The sequence below is a fragment of the Glycine soja genome, chromosome 16 (assembly GCF_004193775.1).
Source record: "Glycine soja cultivar W05 chromosome 16, ASM419377v2, whole genome shotgun sequence".
Lineage (NCBI taxonomy): Eukaryota > Viridiplantae > Streptophyta > Magnoliopsida > Fabales > Fabaceae > Glycine > Glycine soja.
In genome coordinates, this window is record NC_041017.1 from 31,307,169 (window position 1) to 31,331,888 (window position 24,720).

Consider the following 24,720-nt stretch of genomic DNA (forward strand, 5'->3'; position numbering starts at 1 on the left):
ATTAAAAGACAACTTTGCTGAGTTTGATCTCCATGATCGATCGTAGATGTCACATCACTAGCTACAGGAAATAAATGCATTAGTAATAAAATTTTAAATTTTTTTATACTGATAACAAATTTTGTCACTAATACTGACATTATTAAAATTTCAGCGACAATTTTTTAAAAAATAATTGTAAATTATTTCTTCATTGTTAAGTTTTATTTAGTGCATTTAATGTAATCTTTTTTTTTTTTTTTTTTGTCTTGGATGATTCTCGATGTCATCTCAATGTCATTGTTTGTTGTTGAATGATTAATTCATTCAGTATTACGACGCTCGGTTCAATTCGATTCATCTTAGTAGTGTAGTTTGTTTCGCTTAAACTGTAACACAATTCAACGCAATTCAATTATATATGCAATTCGGTTGGGTTTTATTAATCTATTTCGTCCATCCCTAACTCTCATAATGCTTCCTTTCATAGCAGAAAGGAAGAAGAGACCACACCTTACTGCAATGTATTTTCCAATTCTATATTCATTTGTTTAATGATTCATGCATGCCACGTACAGTAATAACTTTGTCCTTGAAATATATAATTAACACTCTAATTTTTAAATTTGTGTATATGAAAATATAAGTGCCAGAAGAAGTGAATTTCTTAAAAGGGTCTCACTAACTCCAAGACCTAGTCCTTAATTTCTGAAAGACGAGTATTCGGTCAAAAATGTCAAAAAAATTAATTATAAGTTTAATTTAATCCTATAAAACTTATAAAATTAACTTACAAAATAAAAATTGTTCTTCATAATTTATTTTAACACTATTTTTATTCAATATTTCTTTTATCCATGTCTATCTATCATGTACACTTTCAACATACCATCACTGTAATTTAGGTGTCTTTTTAAAAAAGAAAATGATCATCTGGCTCTAGTAATTTAACTGCGTAAAATCCAAATAGTGTTATTTCACATTGAAATAATGCAACCAGTACCTCATGAAGCCATGAATTATTTTACATATTACTGACAATTAAGATTCGTTGTTCTGAATCCATATTTCTCAATCAGCCCCACGTTGACCTCGTTATCTGGAAAGTTCAACGAGGGAGTTAGCAGCTGATCAATAAGACCATCAGGATTAAACTCTTTCTAATTCTGCATTACCTCTCAGTACAACACTGCTTTATTCATTGAGTATTTAATAACAATCTGATAAAGCTGGATTTGAATCCAATTAAATTCAAATAATTGACAATACGAGACATATTAATTTTATCTTTATTTAACTTTTTATCTTTTCTATAAACATGTGTGAAAGATTGCATATGGACGAGTACTATCACCAAAATAATAATTCATATTAATAGAGGACAGGGCTGACGAGTTAAGTTAAACTTAAACTTAAATTATTAAAAAGTTATTAACTGTTGTTCTAATAATTAATTTATTGAATTATAATTATCAACTATTATTAGATCATCCGCATACATTTATTCATATAAATTTTATGCTTTTGGTTAATAAATAATGAATAAAATATATATTTTGGTTCTTATAGTTTTATTAAACTCGATTTTAATCAATTAATTTCAAATGTTATACTTTAAAATATAGGTAGATTTAATCCTAATTTGACTGGTCATCATCAATGTGCAATAATTAAATATATCTACCTTTTAATCTATAAGAATGAAATTGATAAGTTCAAAATTACATATACTAAAATCAAGTTTCCTAACTATGTGATCAAAATGACTACTCATATGATGAATTAATATGTATTCTCAGGAACTAACTTTCCTGATTTGAGATTTTGAGTCAAGCCAAAACATGTTAAAATTTAGTGGTCCAATGCACAGTTTCCAATTTGCTATTATCCACTGCAACCTCTCTACTGTCGCGTGCGTAAGTGTTCACTGGAGCCACGTACTACAACACTCGTTCAATGTTTTTGTCTATGTTTTCAGTACCACCACCACCACACTTTCTACTTTTCAATTTATTTTTCCCATTTACTACCCTTGTCGGTGTCTTTTCCTTTCAGGAACCGGAGAACAAGAATACGGATATATGCAAATGCATTACAACTCATTCGCCAGAAAAGGCCCCATATACTAGTACAGAACAAAAATGATAAACCAAGAATAACAATAATAACATAACACATTTACTTGCTAGTGTAACAGTGGTATATTTTGATTGAGAATGAGATAGTATTACAGATACAAATTAAGGCACATTGCCATATCTTTTGTTACATACCTCAAACTGGTATACATACCATAACAACAGCAATAGATGATGACATAAATTATCAACAATACAAGCAATAACCCCAAATTGAATTTTGTATCAGCACTTAGGTGCGGCCTTCATGAAATTAAGTAGATGGGAACTTTATGGTAGTGGTAATAAAAATAGGAGATGGAAGCTTATATTAAATTATATGTCTTGGTAGGTTCTATGGCTGAGAGGTGATAATACTCAGTAAAACTGATAGATACTTCGCATTAATATCACGTTATTCAAATTAAATATCACGGTCTCTAGCACACTCTGGAGAGACTTGAGGGTAGCGTTTGCGGTCAGCACAGTAGTTGTAGATGGTGTATTTCTGGCGAACCCAGGAGAGTTTTTGCCACTGAGCAGCATCAAGATCACGAAACTCAGGTTGATCCCACCACCTCTTGCCTTGTGTGTCACAGAACTTGGCATTCACTGAGGCCTCACAACCATCAATGTGGAAGCCCTTGTAGGAGGCTATGAAGGGGGCTTTGGACCAATCTGTTTTCTCCAAACCACCCCTTGTGGCCCAGTCATCAGCATTCCACAAACTGTTGTATATCTTCATTGGTTGGTTAAATGGGAACTTCACTCCCAAGTCATTGCTGTTCTTGAACACCCTTATTGGGTAGTCATCCACATAGAAACTGCACACCCCACATTTGGATTTCTTTTAGTAATAATAATGTTATGTAGACAAATTTCTATAAAAATAATAAGAATAGTTAATGATCAAATTTAGTGGTGAAAATTTCTTCATTGATAGCACAAAAAATTTACGGACGAATTTTTAAAAAGTACATATAAATTCAGTGAGGAAAGTTGTTTTTTCTTTACTTCTACTGAAATAAATAAAAAATAGTGATGAATATTAAAAATTATATATAGATTGTGTCATTACTTTTGAATTTTTCTTTAATATGGTTTCTGTAGATTGGTGGAACTGGAATAAGATGGTGGTGGAAAGGGAAGGTGAAATTGTTACTTGTTGAGTGAAGAAGTAAATATATACTTACACAATCTGGTACATGTTCCATAGCACTGAGTATCTGTGATATTCTCTTGTAGGGTCAAACCAGAGGTAGATTCTTTGTTCTCTGTCACCCTTGCCACCGGTGAACACATTTGTTTGCAAAATATAAGGTTGCCCGGTTCTGTTTCCCAAGAACTCAAAGTCTATTTCATCATGTTCTGAGTTTGTGGATGATAACTGCAGTGCCAATCACAGCCAAAGAAAGAGTCACATAACAAAACTGAGAAAACAAATTGGTGGAAAACTTGAAACCAACACAAAACAAAACAGAGAATTGTTTTTCTTACATAGAAAGCAGTGACTGTGCCAGCTGAATCACCAGCAACCAATTTTATGTACATGCTGAAGTGACCAAACAAGTAGGACCCTTTTGATTGGAAGCCAGTACCTGCTCAAAATTGCATGAGTATAATGAATAATTTTATAACCAAAGTTGTATTTACTGCATATAGATCATTGCATATTAGCATACATATTATAGTTACATACCTGTGTATTTATCAAGATGAAGCTGAATCTCAGAACCACCATTGAGGTATTTGATGTGATCAAAGGCCCAGGTAGGCACATAGTTTCTGCCAAATGGCACATCAATTGGTGCTCTTGGGTTGGCGGCGAAGGAAGCAGAAGCAAGTGATAACAAAATCAGACAGGTCCACAGAGAAGAACCCATTTTTTTTCTTTTGTGTTTTCAACTTGTGTTGTGATACGTCCTTGTTATGCATTCCAACGGGTATATATAGGCTCGCACAAAGACCCTGCTTGGACCTCTCTAATGTGAGACCATGATATTACAGATTATTAGAATTAATCTGTCATTATTAGTAACAAAATTATGTAAGTATATTTTTTACTGCTTAATTTAGTTAGTTGAATAAAATAAGTGAGTTATTGTAAATTTTATATACTTATTGTTAATTCTTATAGATAAAAAATTCTTATTAACGTATTTATTGTTTTAGAAATATTAGGTTTAATCTACTATTATTGCACAGATTAATTTTAATAAGGGTTTTTCTAATTGATACTAAGTAAAAATGGAATTAAATATTTTCATCTTAAATAAAAAATAGAATTTAGATAATTATCTTATTCTAAAATTTTATTATTAATGTTATGACTATTACATTTAATGGATCATCTTTCATTTTTCTTTCATATCATTGTGTAAAATTAAAAATTTATATTTGTTAATTAAAATTAGAATAAGATTATAAAATATTAAAATCCTAATGATTATTTTTTAATTCAATCTAGGCAAATAGTTATTATACAAAAACAACTTTAGGTAATAGTTTTCATTTGCTTTACAACTTCTAAGTATATTACTTTAAATATTTTTCCAAAATTTTCATTATAATTTTTAATTAAAAAGTATAGATAAAAATTATAAAAATTAAAATTACTGCTATATATATATTTTTCCTAAGTTAAATAAAGAATATAATGATTAAAAAAATAATATTAAGATTTTAATATTTTATAATTTTATTACATATATCTATGTATTTTAGTATAATTTTAATTATTAACTTTTAATTAAAAATTATAAAATTTTAATTTTACACATAAATGATATGAAAGAAAAATAAAAAATGAAACATTAAATGTGATAATTATAACATTAATGATTGAATTCATAAGGCAACTATAAATTCTATTGGTGATTGAATATGAAATTGGTTAACTTTATTTTTACTTGGATCAATTAAAAAAACTCTTTTAATAATTTGTACTACCTGATTCTCGTATCTCATTTGATGTTTAAGGTTATTGTATATAAATTAAGAAATATTTAATGGAATTAAAAGTTGGTATATTTAAATTAAAATGATGTTATTTAATACCTTATTTTTTATACATGCACCACTAACAGTAAGTATTAAATTATGATATATTTCAGAAAAATACCTTATTAAACTTTAAATTTCTAAAGTATTCAATATTTTGAGGAAAAAATAGAAAACTAAAACATTAAAATACAGGGAAAGGAGATAGAAATACAAAACGCGCTTATAGCTAGCCTTCATTATTATCATTGTATTTGAGGCCTGATTTTTCATTTTTCTTTTGTCGAAAAGTGTTTGAATAGATAGTATACGACATAATTCTGCTTAGCTTGTTTAGTGATTAGGTTGTTGAAATTGAGCTAACACACGTGAGAATTATTTCTCATAAATGTATTAGACCAAGGTAACATCTCCCAAGAAGAAATTTAAACTCACTTGATGAGAAAAGCTAGAGTGGAAGATTATCCTTACTGTTTCTAACATTGTTTTCTTTTACGAGTTTCTGAAATCCTTTTGCATATTAATTGGAAAAATAGTAAGGCAAATATTAATTATTACCTTAATGATATTGGTTAAGCAAATAATAGGAGTTTTTTTTATTGTTATTGAGATGCAGAAAAATATGCATTCCTGTGAATTTAAAATGTTCTCCCATATAATTTTCAAACAAAATCTTTATATCTTAGGACATTGGTTATCGAGATCAAAATTGTAACTTTGAGAGTGGATCTAGAATACTTCCTCATTGTGAAAAATTGCTTCAACGTTTCTAGTAAAAATTAACTTGGCACCCCATTCTAGGAAGGATCATTCTCTACATAGGATAAAAAGGTTTTCAACATCAAGAAGTGTTTTAGAGCAACATTACCATATTAAAATTAAACTCATCATAGCAAGTATCAAGAAATTTTAGAAGTGTTTTTAATATTCCATAGAAATGAGTGTATGTCGGAAAAAGAAAACAAGCTCACAATAGTATATTCAGTTTTGGAACTGTATTCCTCAAACTAAAGACAGAAAATGGATATAGTATCAAGTAGCAACATCTAGCTATTGATTTTTATTTTTATTTTTTATAAGACCTAGCTATATATTGAAGTTACTGTTTCCATTTAGGGATCAAATATAATTTGCAGGGAAAAATATTAAAGAGAATAAGGTGGGATTGGGAGGTACCAATTGTCAGACGTTTTCAGTACAAGGGCCCCGTGCGTGGTGTTTGGTTTGGCTTTGGCTATTAATATGACACCCAACATGCTTTGTAATATTATAAGGTTGCATTGCCGACCAATAAAATTAAAAGTTATTTGAAAATTGGAAGACACTGTTTGCTAAGTGCTTACTAGTTACCACGGATTTAACTCTACAAACGGAAAAGTAACAAGTTCACCATTTCAACAAGACGGGATCTTTCATTTAGAAAAAAGAAGATCCTCTCAAGTGTTAACCATTATTTCTTTCAAAGTTCAATTTAAAATAAATAAAATATAATAATATTGTGCAATCCACGGGATAAACATCGGAAAGATTTTTATCAATGGACAATCAAGTAAACCATATAAGTATCCCCAATTGAGGAAGTAAACATCAGGAAGATTTATCTAATGGACCATGAGTAATCACATAAGTGAATTTGATACTACATATTAACCAAAAATCTTAAGGTTGTGATTTTTAGGTCTTATCTTCACTTATATGGTACTCAATCTTTTCATTTCTACCCAATATATGTGAGACTTCACCTCACACTTGTCTCCAACAATCTTGCCCTCAAGTGTGAGGTGATGGTTAGATGTGGACTGCTCAAACAAGTAAATGATGGTGGTGGATCTTTGAACATAGAAATCCCCTTGTATCAAAAATCTTCTTGATGGATGAGTGTATGCATGAAGGTCGAGAATCTCCCATGGGTATTGCGGCAGTGCAAGGTACTAGAACATGTTAGTAATAATGGCTAGGTGGCTTGGAGTAACCACGATTATGCTTTAAGGGCTACCATGAAATAGTCGTGGATAAAAATGACTTCCACTTGAGGAGGAAACTATCATATGGAAGAAACACACACGTGAAGGAGATTATTGGAGTAAAGTGTGATGTGTCCTACATTGAGTAGTATTGAGAAAGTTGAGCAACATATAGGTAAAAAAAAAAGACTTATAAATTTAACCTTAAATTTTTGAGTTAAAGTGTGGTGTTAAATTTAAATATATAATTGCTCATGACTCATTAATGTAAATTTCTACGATATTTCTCCCCCTTGATTGCACACCAACAAATTATGCTATGAATTTTTTTGAATGGTCAAAATATTATGCAGTGATAATGTCATCGCAAAAAATTTGTTTCTCCATTTCAATCAAAGTCTAACGATAAAATAACTAAAGTTTAAACTTTAAGCCACAAATTTTTAAAGTAAAAATGACACATTTATAAATAAAAATGTTTCTTTTTTCATAAATAAAAGACTTTTATTTTAAGTTTCACTTACTTTTATATCGATTCTGACTTCAATTACAATGTAATTAAAATAAAATAGTTAAATAAACAATATTAATTTTTTTATATAAAAACACAACTATATACCATTGAGTGCATATATCAATGGTGTGGAATAATTTCAACTTAAATATTCAATAAAAAAAAACTTTTACTGTACTAATGATTTTGTCTTGACTCCAATGGATACCTTTGGTATATAAAAATTAGTTATGTACTAGTTGTGTAAACATTGATGAATATACGCATATAAAGACAATTTTACAAAAACATAAGCCAGACATATCAAATAAAGGTATCACTTTCTAAAGGATACAAATCATAATTTACCTCTTTGTAAGATATTAATCCCATCTATTTAATATAACATCCATTTGTATGAAAATTTAAAGTAAAATGCTAATTTAAACAAAACTGATATCCATTAACATCATCGTATTTGTAAAAAAAAATAAAAAAATCCATTCGCATCGTGATGCAACAAAAGATTTTGGATATATTTGTTTCAAAATTGGATAAAATTGATTGAAATAGAGTTATAGTTCAATCCTTGAACACAAGTTCAAATTATATATAAATCTTCAATTATGAAATATACATTACAATGTGTATTCAAACAAGATGAATTAATTGATTTGGGAAGTTGGCCTAGTATTAAGACGTCGAATATTAATATAATGCATTGTATTATTAATATAAACCCATAATTTTTATATTAATAATTTATCTTATTCTAAATAAGATATAATAACAGCTCTCAATATTTAATACTTTTTTTAGAGGAATATTTAATACTTTTTCTGTTAAGAAATGGGGCCGTTTTTCGCTAGGCTGGCAAAAGCATAAGCCACCTAAGTCTTAGCTTGAGATCCCAAAATTTTTAGAACTAATTTAATAACATTGATAGTTATGGTCAAGTAAAGAGGTGTCTCATGGTGCTGATTAAGAAACACACCATGTTAATTCTTAATTGCATACTCTTAATTATTTAAAAGATTAAATATCGAGTGAATTATATATTATTATAATAATTATTTTTGCGAACTACTTTTACTTTATCTTCTTAATTAGTATTCGTACTTGTTTGTAATTTTCAAAGTTATAGCTTATAAAATTTGTATGCACATGTTACGTACATTAAGAGTTTTAATTTTGTAAAATAGTTTTTGTATTGGTTACATCCGTTGTTGATGTTTTACAAGGTAAAAATATTTCTTCTCTTCTTATAAAACTAACTTTTAAAAAAAATCTTGTTCATTCTAGTTGTAATTTTTTTTTTTACGGGATTAGGATACTAGTGCAAGGATCGTTTAGATATTTTACAGCAAAAAACATTGTTATCCCATTAAAGTTTTGGACTAATAAATGAAATTGACATGATACACATTAAATGCAGACTATCATTTATTTTTTAAAAACCATAGAAATAGAATAAATGGAAAGAGGATTGACCCATTTTATTGAGGCAATATTAAGAAAAATGATAAAAGTATAAGATAGCTTTCCAATCAACATGTTTGATTCACTATAAAATAAATTCATATACTATTTGGTAAAAAAAATCATATAATATCTATTAATTATTAGACTTTTTTTTTATCCCGTTTAGTATATACATACATACATATATATATATATATATATATATATATATATATATATATATATATATATGCTAGTAACTGGATAATTTTATTAATATATAAAAAATTGATACATATATTGATGGACCATGCATGTTGTGAGTATAAATATTATATTTTAAATGTATATATTAATAATTTAACTTTTTTTAAACAAATATATACCATCATAAATAAATCAGTGTGAATAACATTAAATATGTAGATCAAATGACATGATATTATTAGTTTAACTAATAATTTTAAGTTTAAGTTACAATTATACATTTGTGATTAACTTTATTACTCTTAACCATCTTATTTATTTTAAATTAAATTGTCTCGTATAAAAAAATACATATTATCTTATAAAAGAACATTGTGAATTTTTATAGCAATTATTTTAAAATATTTTATTTTATTCTAAATACGTATATTACCTATAATTATTATGAATAATAATTTTTGTCATTATTAAGTTAAATTGTAATTTTAATCCTTCTTTAAATTTGAAATTTTAATTTTCTATTTTTAAATCAAGACATTTAATTTTCTTATTTTTTAAAATAATAAATCATTAAGACACTTGCATTATTTAGTTAAATTTATAAACACTATTTTATATATACTATTAGTAAAGAGTTATTAGTTTTTTTTAAATTATAAAAAATTATAAATTAAAATATGTTTAATATATAATTCTTTTTAATTTTTATTTTGTATCATTTTATATATAATAATTTGTTAATTTATATTAAAAAAAATTATAATAAAAATAAATGCATGTAAATTTAAATAATAAATATTTTATTTTAATTTATAAATTTTTATAATTCGAAAAATTAATAATCCTTAACTAATCATACATACATGTAAAATATGTTTATAAATTTAATTAAATAAGAAAGTATTTTAGTTATTTATTATATTCTCTTTAGATAGAAAAAATGGTGAGTTGAATTTGTAAAATTTTATGTAGATGATGATTTTTCCCTCTCCTCTCCTCTCCTATGCAACAATTTGCAACATTTTGTTGGATTATTAAATTAACATTGCAGTTTTATAAATTGGTTTGGTAGTGCTTGTTTTTCAGACTCAAAATAAAAATAACTTTCAATTTGGATTGACATTTTATAGACCCCACTTTTCTCGATTCAGCTGCGTACGGTTTGATATGACCATTGAATGTCACAACAAACGGACCCAATTCAAATCGGTCTAATTGAGCAAGCATGGTTTTCTTCCATTTTGACGACTTCACCACCATGTTTGATTTTAAATTAAAATATTACAAATTGAAATTAGTTAAGATTACAAGGTACTTTAATTTAAATCAATAATACATATAATTTAAAAACTGTCATTTTCTGTATAAAAAAAACTGTCATTTTAGAGCAAGTAGATATATATAAAATATCTAACCAAGTCACAATTTGTTTTTAAACATTTTTATATCATTAAAAGGAAACAGTAACATTATTATATGTAGTATGCTCACAGCAAATGTCCACTAGTATTTAAAAGTGAAGTTGGATGAAACTTCAGGATATGATTTGCCAAGTGTCTTTGTATGTATATTAATATAAGCTTTGTATGTATATTAAGTTTTTGAGAAATTATACTTGTAGAATAAATTGTACAAGAAAATATAAAACTGAAAAGAGAAAGAGAAAAAAAGATAAATTTAAATTGAAAATATAATAAACGATAAAATGATAGGAGAAAAATAAATACAAAATATAATATTATATAAATTATTATGTATTACTTTTCTAAGTAAGTTTTTATTAACTAGTATCCTAAAGTACTAACTTTGTATGTATATTACTTAATTTGGAATACTAATAAAAACTTTATATATATATATATATATTTCAGGTAATTAACTGGACTTGGCTCTCGTTTGCAAAAGCTTGAATTCAATACCATATATAACCAATTCTTATCTAATGAAATAGATCAAATTCGTACAATTCATTTGTGAATCGAAGAATTGTACTTAAGAGTGACATTACTCATTGCCAGCATAACAAGTCCTTAGGTTGTCCATATCCATGGTATTTGAAACCTGACAGATAAAGATAAATCATATCTAACATCTAAAAAAAAAAAAATTGAAACTGAAAAAGAACTGCATGTGGCTGCATGAATTGGATACGAAGATGTGACTCAGTTATTCAGGAATAGCTAGTAGGTGGAACGTACAAAAACAAGGTCACATGATTATTTGGTATATGATAAGCCATGTTTATGCGTATAATTCTGCAATGAAGTTGAGCAATAATTATACACATTATTAGTTGTTATACAAATTGAAAGGGCCAACCCTCACCTTTTCCGTTCATGATCGTGGGGGTGTAGGGCTGTGCTGTGATAAGACACTCTTGTGAGGAAATACTAAATCATGAATCAAATCCATATATATATATATATATATATATATATATATAAAGATGTTACGATACCTGTCAAGGCTGGAGATTTGTTATTGCATTATAATAATACAACTCAATCACAAAGTGTACACATAAATTGGTCTAAGATTGTTTTAATTTAATAAGTGATTTGAAGTTTAAAGTTTAAGTATTGAGTTACATTAATAATATTGAGAAAGATAATTTTGTTCCTACGTGGCTCAAACATATATAATTAATTACCTCTTATAAATAATAGTTGTGATTACTACCAAATATAATAATAGAAGTCAAATTCTCAACTTTCAAATACAATTAACTTACTTTCAAATGAGAATTGAAGTTTTAGAGAGAAACACATTAACAACTAGTATGATACAGAAAGCTTTTAGCCTTGAATTAAAGTTGGAAGCTGCAGTAAGTTTCTTTGTTGGTGTTTATTTTTTCATACCAAATTACCTAAATATTGATTAATAACTAATTTTGAGTTTCAGTTCTAAATGTGTTAAATACTTGGCGACTCAAGTGTGATTATTTTCTATAAATGATATTTGTGATATTTAAGAGGTGGTTTGGTTAGGGTCAAATTAAGGAAAAGAGGAAGGAAGGACAAAGAAGGAAAATGATTTGATTGTGAAGAAATCTGCATAACTTTTTTTTTTATATATAAAAAAAACTAGGAATTCCATACTTAAAACTTTTATCACAAAATTGAGAAGTTGCTGAAAATGTCGATATCTATGTGTAAAGGTTATTGTGTTTCCTGGAAGCAGTGCTTCTCTCTCCAAATAATGCCACACCCACATAATAATAAAAGGAAAATTTTCTCTTTCTTTTAATTACCTAACAATTTTAATTCAAATATTTATATCTTATTTTTCATTTATTTCCATTAATCAAATCATTTCTATTTTCATCCTATTTTTCTTCTTTTCTCTTGTCACCTATTCTTTTTTTTTCTCCTCACAATCAAACACACCCTAAACAACAACAAAACTCAATATTCTTAATGTTCAAATAATTAACTTCTTGCATTGAAATGGGAATTGGAGTTTTAGAGAGAAACAAACTAATAAATAGTATGATACGGGAAGGCCCTCAGCCTTGAATTAATTGTTGCAAGCTGTAGTTTTCTTTGTTAGTCTTTCTTTTTCCATACCTGAATATTGATAACGATTTGATTAGTACTAGTAACTGAAGTTTAATGACTAATACTACTAAGTAGAACGAGGAAGACTAGCATCAAATTCTCTAATATATTTTTTCTAAACATATATACACTCTATTGGCAGTTAAAATTTATTAAAAAAAAATGTAAAATCAACGAAAGAGACTCATTAATTGTAAACTTTTAGATCCACTAAATTAAATTTGTAATTTTCAGTTATTTTTTGTTAATAATAAAGAAGTGTATTCAAATAAGTGTGAAAGAGATGATGTTATTAAATTTCAAGCAACATTAAACACGATGTACCTAGATAATTTGTACTTTATAGAAAAACACAGATATAGGGTGGTCATTCTATATTAATAAGTAAAAGAAATTAGGAATGGAACATAGAATCACTACGTATTCACTATAATTGGGTAATTCTTATATATTCTGGACCACAGAGGCAAAATGATTTAGTTATTATTCTACGAATATATGGCTTATTTGGTAGTTGATAAGGAAAAAGAAAGGGTTCTATTTCTTATCCATCATTGAAGAGTATGGATTAGACATACAAGCTAGGAACGTGCGTTGTCTTGAAATTGAGAATCCTCACCACATGTGCTTTTATTTTATGCAAAACCTGTTTATCTGGAGAATACGTTAAGGATAAATGATACACATATGGTTTCTTATAATTATCACATATATGAAATCGAAAATTCGAAATTGAGTTCTATATATATTACTAATATAAAATTTTTTGCATTTATGTTTCTGATGTACTATCATATTATTTAATTAACGCGATATCTTATATGATACGACTGTTAATATAATCAAACTCATTAAATGATATATTAACCAGATATTAAATGCTAACACAATTTCTTTTATTATACTGCAACATTTCATCAAATCAAAATTTACACAAGTTGGAGTGAATCTGAATTTGATTTTTATAAAGAAGATCTTGAATTCAAATCTTATAAATGAAAAAAGATATAATTGAGAGAGAAAATCATATTTAAGTTTCTTGATAGATTAGTTATTGATAAAATTAATGAATATTTTACACTAATATTATTATGATGACCTAAAAATGAAATCAAAATTTATAAAAACATTTCAAACACGAATTTTTTGGAGAGGAGATTTTGACTTCTTTAATTACTTGTGCTTTATATTTGTTAGAAAAAAGAAGTCCTAAAAAATATTAATTGAATTCAGTAATTGAAGTAAAAATGGTAAATGCCTGTCGGCTCAAGAGGTTGTATGTTGTTTCAGTTATTCTTTTTTTCTAAAAAATAAAATCAAATTAGTTTTGATTAGCTAGTTTCTCAAATCAAGCTACACGCGCACGTGGTGTCTATAGTGTGATTAGGAAAACTAGTGACAACCAAGAGGAGTTCAATTGATTGAATAATATATTGTATATGTAAGTTGTTGTAATTTTTTTAGTATTTAAATTTGATTCTTATATATTAAAAAAAGCTAGCTATAATTATGAATAACTAAAATATAATTTTAATCCTTTATATATTTTTTATTATATTGAGATTCATCTCTTACCTTTTTAAAAATTCAATTTAGTTGTAAATGTTTTTAAAATAAGTCAAAATGGTCATAATCATTTTGAAACAATGATCAATTTAGATTTTGAGACTCAATTTTTAACTTTTTTTTTTTACTAATTCAAAAACGTGAAGGAGAGAGCTATGTTGATGAGTTTTAGCTTTTTCAAATTTCTTTTCCTAGCTATATTTTGTTTGACTTGTTTGGTTGGTGTTCCTTGGCCAGAGGGAGGATATGCAGGAGGCACCATTGATCCAGCTTTATCTGTTTTGCCTTTTTGTTTGCTGGAGCAGTGGACTTGCAAATAATAGGTCAACCTTTATAGTTTAAGCTTTTGTTTTCTGGTTTACCCAAGGCACGAGGAACACCAACAAAGCACATACTTAAAACTTGCATATACTCTCTCTGGCCAAGGAAAACAAACCAAACAAGTCAAACAAAGTATAGCTAGGAAAAGAAAGTTGAAAAAGCTAAAACTTATCAACATAGCTCTCTCATTTCACATTTTGAATTAGTATAAAAAGTTCAAAATCGAGACAAAATGAAAAAAAAAAAAGAGCACGTATTACACAAAGTAATGACGCGGAGTAATATCCTTTTGTTAAACTAAATCTTATTTAAAAATATTAAAAAATATAAATTAAGATTTGACAGAAAACAACCTTCGTGTAGCTTTTACGAAACTTGGTTTCGTACTAATAGCATTTTCCTTCTTAGAAACTCAAATCGTTTTAATTCTTCACAAGTTAAGTTTGATTGCGTGAAGAGAATGTAAAAGAATGAAATATAAAAGAATTATTTGAGTTAATAGAGAGAAAGAGATGTAAAACCCAAACTAAATAGTGAAAATTTCCCCTTTTTTAAACACAACCAAACCATGGCTTAAGGTGCACAAATTATTTTAATTATGGAAGAAATATGGATTCATTTTACCTCAATTCATTTTTTTCTATAAATATTTCCTGAGAAGTTTATCTAAACTAGTTCATAGACTCTCAGTTACGAATTCTTGTTGAATAAGCACTTAAACTATTGGATAAAACTTAATACAGGCTAATTGCATATGACTGAGGGAAAAGGAAAGGATTTGCAAGGTTCAAACAGTTTTAAAAATTTAGTAAATCAATACATGATTTGCTGCTTTAAAAAGGAATGATATAAAATACAAATCATAATGGACTGCTCTCCCCTATTAAAAAGACATAATCAAAATAAAAAATTAAATTAATAAAAAAATCATCACTAGTATACTGTAAAGAACAATATACAGGGGAAAAAAAAACAAGTGGTTTCTTTCCCTCCAGGTGCCTCCTCTTTTATGTGTAGGAAAAAGATGTCCACAACCTACTGTATCATTAATACTTTGGCAAATAGAATTTTCAATGTTCAATTTTGTAGTTTGCCCTCACTGAATAATTAATAGCTACTTTGTGTTCATAAAGGATTAGTGATGTTTAGATATCTTGGATCATGCAAGGAGCTGATCGCCAAAAGATCCAACGGGTGAACGGGGGTGGTTGAAATGGTGTGAAGGTAGTGGCAAAGATAAACTGACAAACAAAAAGTAGAAAGTAGTGGGCTATTAAGATATCTTCCAAATCTGAAAAGTGGTCAATTCTCAATTGGAAGTCAAGAGTTCTACTTGCCAAAGCCTCAGAGTTGAAAGGCCGTTTTATGGATTTTTTTCCCCCTTTACCTATAAATGATACAAAATGTACACACAGCATTTCATCTTAGGACCATGATGCTTATATCTGCCTCTCTTAAAACAGCCAGTGTTTCCTCTTTGGTTTATGCTGGATTGGTGCATCTATAAAAAGGGAAGATAGTAAATCAATAACTAATAGAAGCCATATTCAATACATCAAAAGTAATTGAGTTTCAAATCTAATGAAGGATCAAGTTATGGTGGACAAACCTCGGATTTCATACAATGAATTGTAATGAACCTCAGACCAAAAGCTCAACCACAGTTCTGCATCATTAAGGAAATAAATAAATGGAAACAAAGAAGTAAGATAATACTACTATAAAGTACTAACAATTTCAAAATTAAAGATCTGAGAATATTTCAATTATTATACGCTTGATTTTATAAGAGAGTCAACTTATGAACATAAATTGATTGGAGGCTAGTAGTTTATCTTTGGTTAGGGAAAATCATAACTTTGGTTGGAATTGTATATTTCTCAACTTAAAATATGTTTTCTTTTTGGGGAAGGTAAGGGGTATTGCCATTTCAGAACGTGCAATGCATACTTGAGACAACATAGTATAAAATGTCCAAAAAAAAAAAAGGGGGCAAACAATCTATATTTAAGTTCTTCCTTGCTCATAATCGAACTCTTCAGACTAAATGAAGTATGTCAGGGTATAACAATGGTGATGATGGCCTTACCACGCTGTGGTGCTTGGTACAGTGGCATAATTTCGATGAAGCAAGTGTCTCTGAATGATGTTAGAAGGCATATCTTTGCAGAAAACTACATTAAAAACAAGAAACATTATTGAACATTGACAGTATTACACAAAAAATAACACCATATTAACAAATAACAAAAAACAGCCTCAAGTTTGTCATGAGAACATGTTGTACAAGTCAATAATTTGAGAGTGAAAAATTCAATTTCTGAGAACAGAACCAGCACATGAACTTCAGTGGCATAATAATTTCATTACTTTTTTTTTTAATTCCTTCCATTAAAAACCATAGCATAAGTAAAATCAACTATTTTGTTTCAAGTTATGTATCTAAACAGGTAGCAAGGTTCTCTCCATTGACATACTTGACAAGGTAAGAAACCAGAATGGCACTTACATTTAAGGTCTTCAATAACCAGAATTAATGAGGGGAAAGAACAAAAGACTGGGAATACCATACAACAACACTTTTCTTTAAACAAAAATGCCAAGTAGGGTTTCACTCACAGATTCTTCAAAGTAACACATATAACCAAATTTTTCCAATGCACTCTAATGGAACAAGCAAGAAACCACACAATGAAATTTTATTTGCAAGATTTGACCCAAAACTCAAAAGGCATTAATTCATCAGGTCTATGGGTCTTTTCCACACATATAGTCCTTTTGTCCATTCCTTTGAATGTGCAGCTTCTTCACCCACATCTCACTCACCAGAATTCCCAATAGTTTTACCCTCATTATCTTATGAAGGGAATCTCAACACAAGCAATTCAACTTAGCCAGGATAAAAAACCTTCTGATTAACCACATATCTAGTTCACCTACATTTCATATTTAGCATGATCATCCCTCAATCTATTTGATAGTTCCAATAAAGTTAAATAGATAGATGTATATATTCATCGCACTCTAAATGTGAAGCTTGGATTACAACATAATAATCTTTGAACTAGTAATACATTACAGATTACAAACGTTGTATCCTTGATTAGAAGCATCAACTCTTTTAAGTCACAAGAACAAATAAACCATAACAAAAATATACTACATAAGTCCCTCCAAGGAAAGGAAATAGATTAACAGTCAACTACTATAAGGCGTTAACCTACTATAAAGGGGCCAAACATAAAACACAAGTATAGTAAACACACATACACACAAAATTTTATTTTATTTTTTGAAAAAAAAAGACCAATATTAGATGTAATACGCAATTACATATTACCAAATATTATTGCATTACTACGTTAATAACAGCTTTTGCTAGATGACATATTGAAATAACCAGTCAGTTTTGCGTGTTATATCATTCTATAACCCAATTGGAAAAATGACCACTGTTGAGAAAGTACCAAATTATCTTTAAAAAATTACTGATCAATTGGTACTTGGTAGCACCACAAACCTTATCCGCAGCTGCCTGTAAGGTAACATGGTCCCCCCATTCTGCAGTTCTGCAAAGCAATAGAAAAACGTAAATACAATGCATTTGATGAAAATGCTACTTAAAGAATCTACGAATGCGATGGCTCATTTTAAATATAATGGTTAAGTAAAGGCCTGTTTGAAATATACATACTTAGCCATTTTCTTGTGGTATTTTTTGTACTTCATTGGTACATAGCATTCATATAAGGAACGGTGATCTTTGAGCTGGCAAAGAGAAACATTATGCAAATAAGTATCTCAATTCTCAAACTATGTATTTGAAATATTTAATATAAAGATTTCATATTGATCTACCACCTAGATCAGAGGATTTGTACCACTTTCCTCACATGATTTAAAAATAATTTTTAATACTATATATGCCAATAACTTAACATACATTTATTATAACTTTCCAATTTCTTCTCTTGGAGGACATTTCTTACTCTATATAGTTACTAGTTAACTAATACATTATTTCTTAATCAACAATTGTCAACTAATCTCAGACACTATAAAAGAACAAAAAGCTCCTTTGTATCTCTCCACCCCACTCTTTTCCTTTTAATATGCCTTCATTGATTCAAATCTGTTCATCTACACATCAGCAAATTTAAATCTGTTAACCTAGTAAAACAACAATCAGAAGCCCAGAAAACCAGATGTCCTCATAGGTTGACATCTGTTGTGGGAATTACTCTTTCCATGACAAACACTAGAACAAGATACCTGTTTCACTATCTCTTTGCGAACATGCTTGTGGTGTTCAGGTGACCTATACAACTGATCAGAAAGTGCACGGAACTGTAATGTAGGAAGAATAATCAGCAAAAATTTAAAAGGATATTATGATCATGCTTATGTCTCATAATCAGTTGCTATAATAACAAACCTGACAATTTCCATCTCCAGATACCTTGACCTCACATAAACCATAGACATTCAACCTAAGGAAATGAAGAGAGAATAGTTTTAATACCTTCAACAAAGAGTAAATGCATAGCAAGAATATATGTATTACATTTTACTGGCTAAACTTATAATAAATCTAAGTTCCAAAGACAGTTGGTCAACAACTGTGAATGCAAAAGCAATAGACAAAGTTGTGAAAATCCTAATCTTGAGTTCTTAATGTTTCAGAACATGAATATGAATTTCTCCATCATTAACTAACATTAGTGACACAGAAAAAACCAAGTAATTACTTGCATGCTAAGATCCAGATACAAAAAGGTCACTGATTGATTTTTCCCCATCATCTCTTTCTTTTACATTTCACTGGTGAGGCATTGCAAACCCCTACCTTGGTTTATTTCAAGAGGTTGAATGAATTCCAGTATACTGCTCTCATCAATAGTGTTTTGCAGCTTAATTATCTTATTTTTCCAACCACAACTACATGACCTCCCAAATGTGCCACTGTAACTACAGCATGCCCCCAACTCTCTAGTCTCTATTTAAGTTTTAGAATATTCACATAAGAAACTGAATACTTTATATAGGAGAAATACACACCTCTGAAGCAGACGCTGGTGATCCATACTGGCATCACTTACAGTGGGGATAAAGGAATTTATCCGGGGTACATGCTGTAATTTTAAATTAGAAAATATTAAGAAAAACATAAGTTGTCAAAATTCAGATATCATTCCCTTCCATGATTTTAAAAGAAGGCGGAGCACAATATGAAAGTCTGTTTTTCTATGTGATGACAATGCCAATGAAGTGTAATTTGCAATACCATACAGAAACAAAACTAAGAGCCAACTCTAGAAAGTTCACGGGCAGAGAAAGGAAGAAGTAAATAAGAACAGCAGTGCCCGTATGTCCTTTGAGAGCATTAGATATGCCCTGAACCAATTCTACCAAAAGCTTAAGCTGTTGGGTGAAAGCATGTGAAGGATTTAATATTTAACAAATCACTCACCCAAGAACTTTCAAGGCTTGAACTGTAGGGATTTTTTATTTTTTTTTTAACTGTAGGGAAGTTAAAAGGATGGATTTGATAAATTTTGAATTAGATTATAATGATGATCCAAAAACAAACCATTAATCCATTTATGATACAACCATCTATGACCTGTTTAACCAAAAACCATCTAATCCATCTATTTTAAGTGTTTTATATTTCATTTTCAAAAAATAATAAAATAAAGTTCAATATTTATATACATTCTTACACTCAAAAACCATACTCGTCCCTTAATGACTTATGCCCAACCAATGAGCTTTAGACTACTAGATCCAAAGGATTGCAAAATATGTTAGATGATTCATAATCCATCCAATAAGAAATGGTGACTAATCCAGCCAATTCATTAAGCTTTACTTTCATAATTAGACGGATTGATTGGATTTATACCTTGATGGATTGGATGGTTAGTGGATAAATGGATTGAATTGCCACCCTATTGAACTATGGACAGTGAACCTATCTATCCAACCTTTTGTTAAAAATTTAACTTCTATTTAGAATGAATGGGAGAAAGAAAGATTAAACTCTAGACCATATAGTCATAGAGTAACATTCTGAAAAGCTTAAGCTATCAGTGCACAGGAGGAATGATATTATATTTAATCTAAGACAATAAATAAGTTTTATAACACATGCTTTGGAAATAAGAAAGAAAAACCACAACAATATTATAAGACCACAACTGGTAAAAGTATAAAGTTTTAGTTAGGGAAACAACTGAAAAGCAGGAATTCTTACACGAACAGGTTCCAAGTTGGTAAGGCGCCGGCCAACTGCTCCATCTAATTTGGCATACTCTTCAGACAGCACAAGAGCAATCATCCTGTCATCCTCCACATCCTGCTGACTGCTATGGGAAGTTGAACCCGAACTTTCGCCCCAATACTCAGTCTGAGTACCATTTCCATTAATCATAATATCCTGACCCAACACTATAAGTTTCAACCTGAAGGCAAATTTTAACAACTATCCACAGCAACTGAACCTGAAACAATCGAGAGATTTCACGGTCATAAAACATTTCATTCACAATCTAAAATTTATCTAACAAGGGATGATCTCACCAAATCATCAATCCTAAAAGTCTAGTTAGAACAGAACACCCAACAAAGCAACACAAACAGACATAATGCACCAATTCAAAGATGAAATCAGTGAGTGTACGTAAAAAGCAAATAACAAGAGAATTATAATATCAAATGATCAAATATGACAATCATATTCAAATTATTGACGGGTCAAATAGAAAACATAAATCTTCAACTTACAAATTCTTATTAAAAAAATAATAATATAAACAGAGCGATACATATTGATCACAAATGGGAGAAATTCAATTGACGAGAGGCAAGCAAACAACGCAAAATCGGATCCAAGATTCTCTGATCACAAACCAGAAAGCAATCACAAAAGGGTTCGGTGGATATAATCAGCAAAATCCAATCCTAAGAAACGAAGATAACAATTTTATTTAAAATTATTATATTTAAGAAGAAAAAAGAAAAGAGAAAAAAACCCTGTGATTCTGATGCGAGTGAAAGATGATGCAATGAATAATGGGTGCGAAGGTGAAGAAGAAAGAAGGTAGCAAGTAAGGTGTGAGACTTAAACAAAGGTTGGTTTCAATTCCGCGTTTTTTCAGTTTGGTGAGAGAGAGACGATAACAACTTGAATTAATGTCAAATGTAGACGACACGTTATTTTATTTATTGTTTTTTCCGTTTTTCGACGGACATTAACGCTAAAGTAAAGGATATAAATAATAAATAATAAATAATACTCCACTATCTAAGTAGGCCATGGCTACCGTGGACCAGTGATTTAGGTGATCCATTTTGCTCCAGCTTTTACTATCCGTTAGATTTATTTGTATAACAATTCACGGTCTGGATTTGTCATATGTAACTCCTTATACCAGTTTTAAATAACTTAAAGTAATTAAATTAAGTTTTCAGGAGATAGATTCATTTGACTCATTTGCCCCTTTATTGTTCGTAATCGTTTTTGTATTTCTTTTCTAATTTTGCCTGTACTTCCAAACAGGCACACATGATACTTTTAGCTCTTAATATATTATTTTTCAAAAAAAATTATATTTAAAATTGTGGTTGACCAGTAATGATGAAGAAAGAGAGAAAAAGAAATTGGAAGAAAGAGTAAAAAAAACTTCGTATCACATTACCCGGAGGCTCTTCGCTATGCGAAGGTAAGAATAAGAAAGACGATAAGAAAAAAAATTATGATCCTTAATTTAAAAATGAATGTATCAAATGATGTATTATAACTGACTTTTTTTTTAGGGTGAAAATGTCTTTTTTTTACTTATTAAAATACTAATGGCAAAAAAACTATAAAAGACAATATTACCGGAAGAACCTACTATAGCAGGTTAAACCACATGGTCCACTGGACGATTTGCATTGCTGGTCCACTGAAGTAGTGACCAAATAAATATCTATGTAGATTTGTACTTCTAACTTGTCTGTTATGATTTTCAATATATTATCTTACAGGACAAGGAAGGTTAGCCATATTTTATTAGGCTATCTCCTTTTGACTTTTAACATTTTTCCTATAATTGAAAGTCACTAATTTTGATTGATATCACTTATTAATAATTTTATGAGATTTATCAAAATTTATTATTTTTAATAAATTTCAGTTATTTATACGTGTTAGAGAAAGTATCATTAGTCTTCCTCCGATAACTAATGTTTAGAATAAAATGAAATTTTTTTTAAAAAAATCTTGAAATAATACAAGAAATATTTGTAATTAGAGAGTTATAATAATTTGATAAAAAAAAAATTAAGTGAATTTTTACATGGATGTCATGTCAATATTCGTGCGAGTTGAGAGCATGATAGTGTTACTCTACTTATTTATGTCAGCATTGTTTTTCCTTTTTATTGTTTCAATAATAGTTTTAGAGAAAAAAAATTGGCACACACTTAAAAGTTGAAATGGAGATATATCGGACAGTGTTAACTAGCTGGTGGCAATAACACCGTGTTTGAGGTCAACTAAAGAAGAGCAAAACGAATCTTTTGTTGCACACGTGCATTAATACATTGACCATTGATTTAATATAATAAATATAAAAAAGAGTGGCTAAGATCCTAGATGAGTAACTTGACAAATGATAACAAGTAGTGTCCTAACTCCTATAACTTGTTAATTACAATTAAGTCCTTAAAAAAAAGTTAGTTTCTTTTATTGAGAATTGTTTAAATCACACTTTCTTTCTTTTTTTTCATTTTAAAATATACACTCTTCTACTTTTAGAGATTAAAATATATTAAAAACTACTACTTCCTTTTAATATCTTTCAATCTTTTAGCTTTTTATTTTTTTCCAAAATATTTTGTTTTAAAATTTCAAAGTCTAACTAATGTATTTTTTTTCAATATACCCTTATTTAATATTCAGTACTAGTAGTGCAAGTATCAAAGATGAAAGTATTAAATAATTAAGGTGATTTTAGTTCAAATATAACAATTTTTAGTTCTATTAAATATTTTTTTAATTTATATAGAATAACCTTAAAAGACATGAAAGTGAGGTAGTACATTTGAACATAAACTTTGTTAATTTTGTGATATTAGAAGACAAACTAAATATTTTATATAAAGTTCCAAATAAAATAATAAAGATGTTAAAAAATTCATTCCAAGATCTTAAAATTATTAAATCAATAATAGGATTATGTTCAAAACTAATTAATGTTGAAAGAAATTTTTTTTTTTTTTTATAAATTATAGGTATCTTTCGTGGGAGACAATTCTATTTGACTCGTGCAAGATTATTATAGGTGATAAAATTTTCTCTTCAAGTATTTAATGTTGTTGTATTTTTAAGGCTTAAACTCAAGATCACTAGTTAAATTTAAACAACCAAAAGCCAATTAACCCATGCATTCTATAATACATTCATTTATATTAATAAATGAGCTTAAATATAATATATGTTTATCACTAAAATAATATACTATAAAAGAGAATACAGTATAAGAATCTCTTAAACTAAATTTAAATTGATGAAAAGAGATGAAATGAAATGGAATGAATCAAAATGATTGTGTTGTGAATATTTGATGTTCTTTAAGAGGGTAGAAAACGAGCTGTATGAGTAATTGCTACTGAGTATAGTGAGATGCAACCTATAACATTAGATGTGAATGTGGGTAAGCTGTGTACGAACTATCCTAAGGGTATGTGAGGGTTTGCTCCCTATAGAAAGGTTAAGTAAGTCCTAGTGGGACAAGCATGAAAGATAAAGAATGAGAAAAAGTATGTTCTCATCTTATATGATAGGAGAGTATAATAATAACTAGTGAGAGGCTAAGTTTATGGTTAAGGCTTAAGTGCATTGGTGCATTCGCGGTCTTAGGTTTGATTATTGGTGGTCGACTCTAAGTGGGGTTACAAGAGAAAGGAAAAAATTGTAACACACCGACTTTTACCTTATAATAATTTATGCTGTTTGACATATTTTAAATATTTCTTAAAATGAAGTTGTTGGGTGAGAAGGAATTAAA

General features: G+C 28.7%; 2 protein-coding genes across 2 annotated transcripts; both read right to left on the reverse strand.

Annotated features, from left to right (window-relative positions):
• Positions 1-2,156: 2,156 nt before the first annotated feature.
• Positions 2,157-4,020, reverse strand: LOC114389418 (xyloglucan endotransglucosylase/hydrolase protein A-like). The gene is made up of 4 exons (XM_028350088.1): positions 3,796-4,020; positions 3,594-3,694; positions 3,290-3,483; positions 2,157-2,920 (listed from the first exon to the last, which is right to left on the reverse strand). Exons 1-4 carry the CDS (start codon positions 3,977-3,979, stop codon positions 2,521-2,523), a joined length of 879 nt encoding a protein of 292 aa, XP_028205889.1. The 5' UTR covers positions 3,980-4,020; the 3' UTR covers positions 2,157-2,520.
• An 11,419-nt stretch (positions 4,021-15,439) lies between these two features.
• Positions 15,440-21,855, reverse strand: LOC114390848 (OTU domain-containing protein DDB_G0284757-like). Its single transcript, XM_028351754.1, has 10 exons — positions 21,700-21,855; positions 20,922-21,168; positions 19,724-19,797; positions 19,101-19,155; positions 18,938-19,012; positions 18,360-18,433; positions 18,186-18,234; positions 16,755-16,839; positions 16,275-16,331; positions 15,440-16,166 (listed from the first exon to the last, which is right to left on the reverse strand). The coding sequence occupies exons 2-10, from the start codon at positions 21,096-21,098 to the stop codon at positions 16,120-16,122; spliced, it is 693 nt and encodes a 230-aa protein (XP_028207555.1). The 5' UTR covers positions 21,099-21,168; positions 21,700-21,855; the 3' UTR covers positions 15,440-16,119.
• Positions 21,856-24,720: the final 2,865 nt, after the last annotated feature.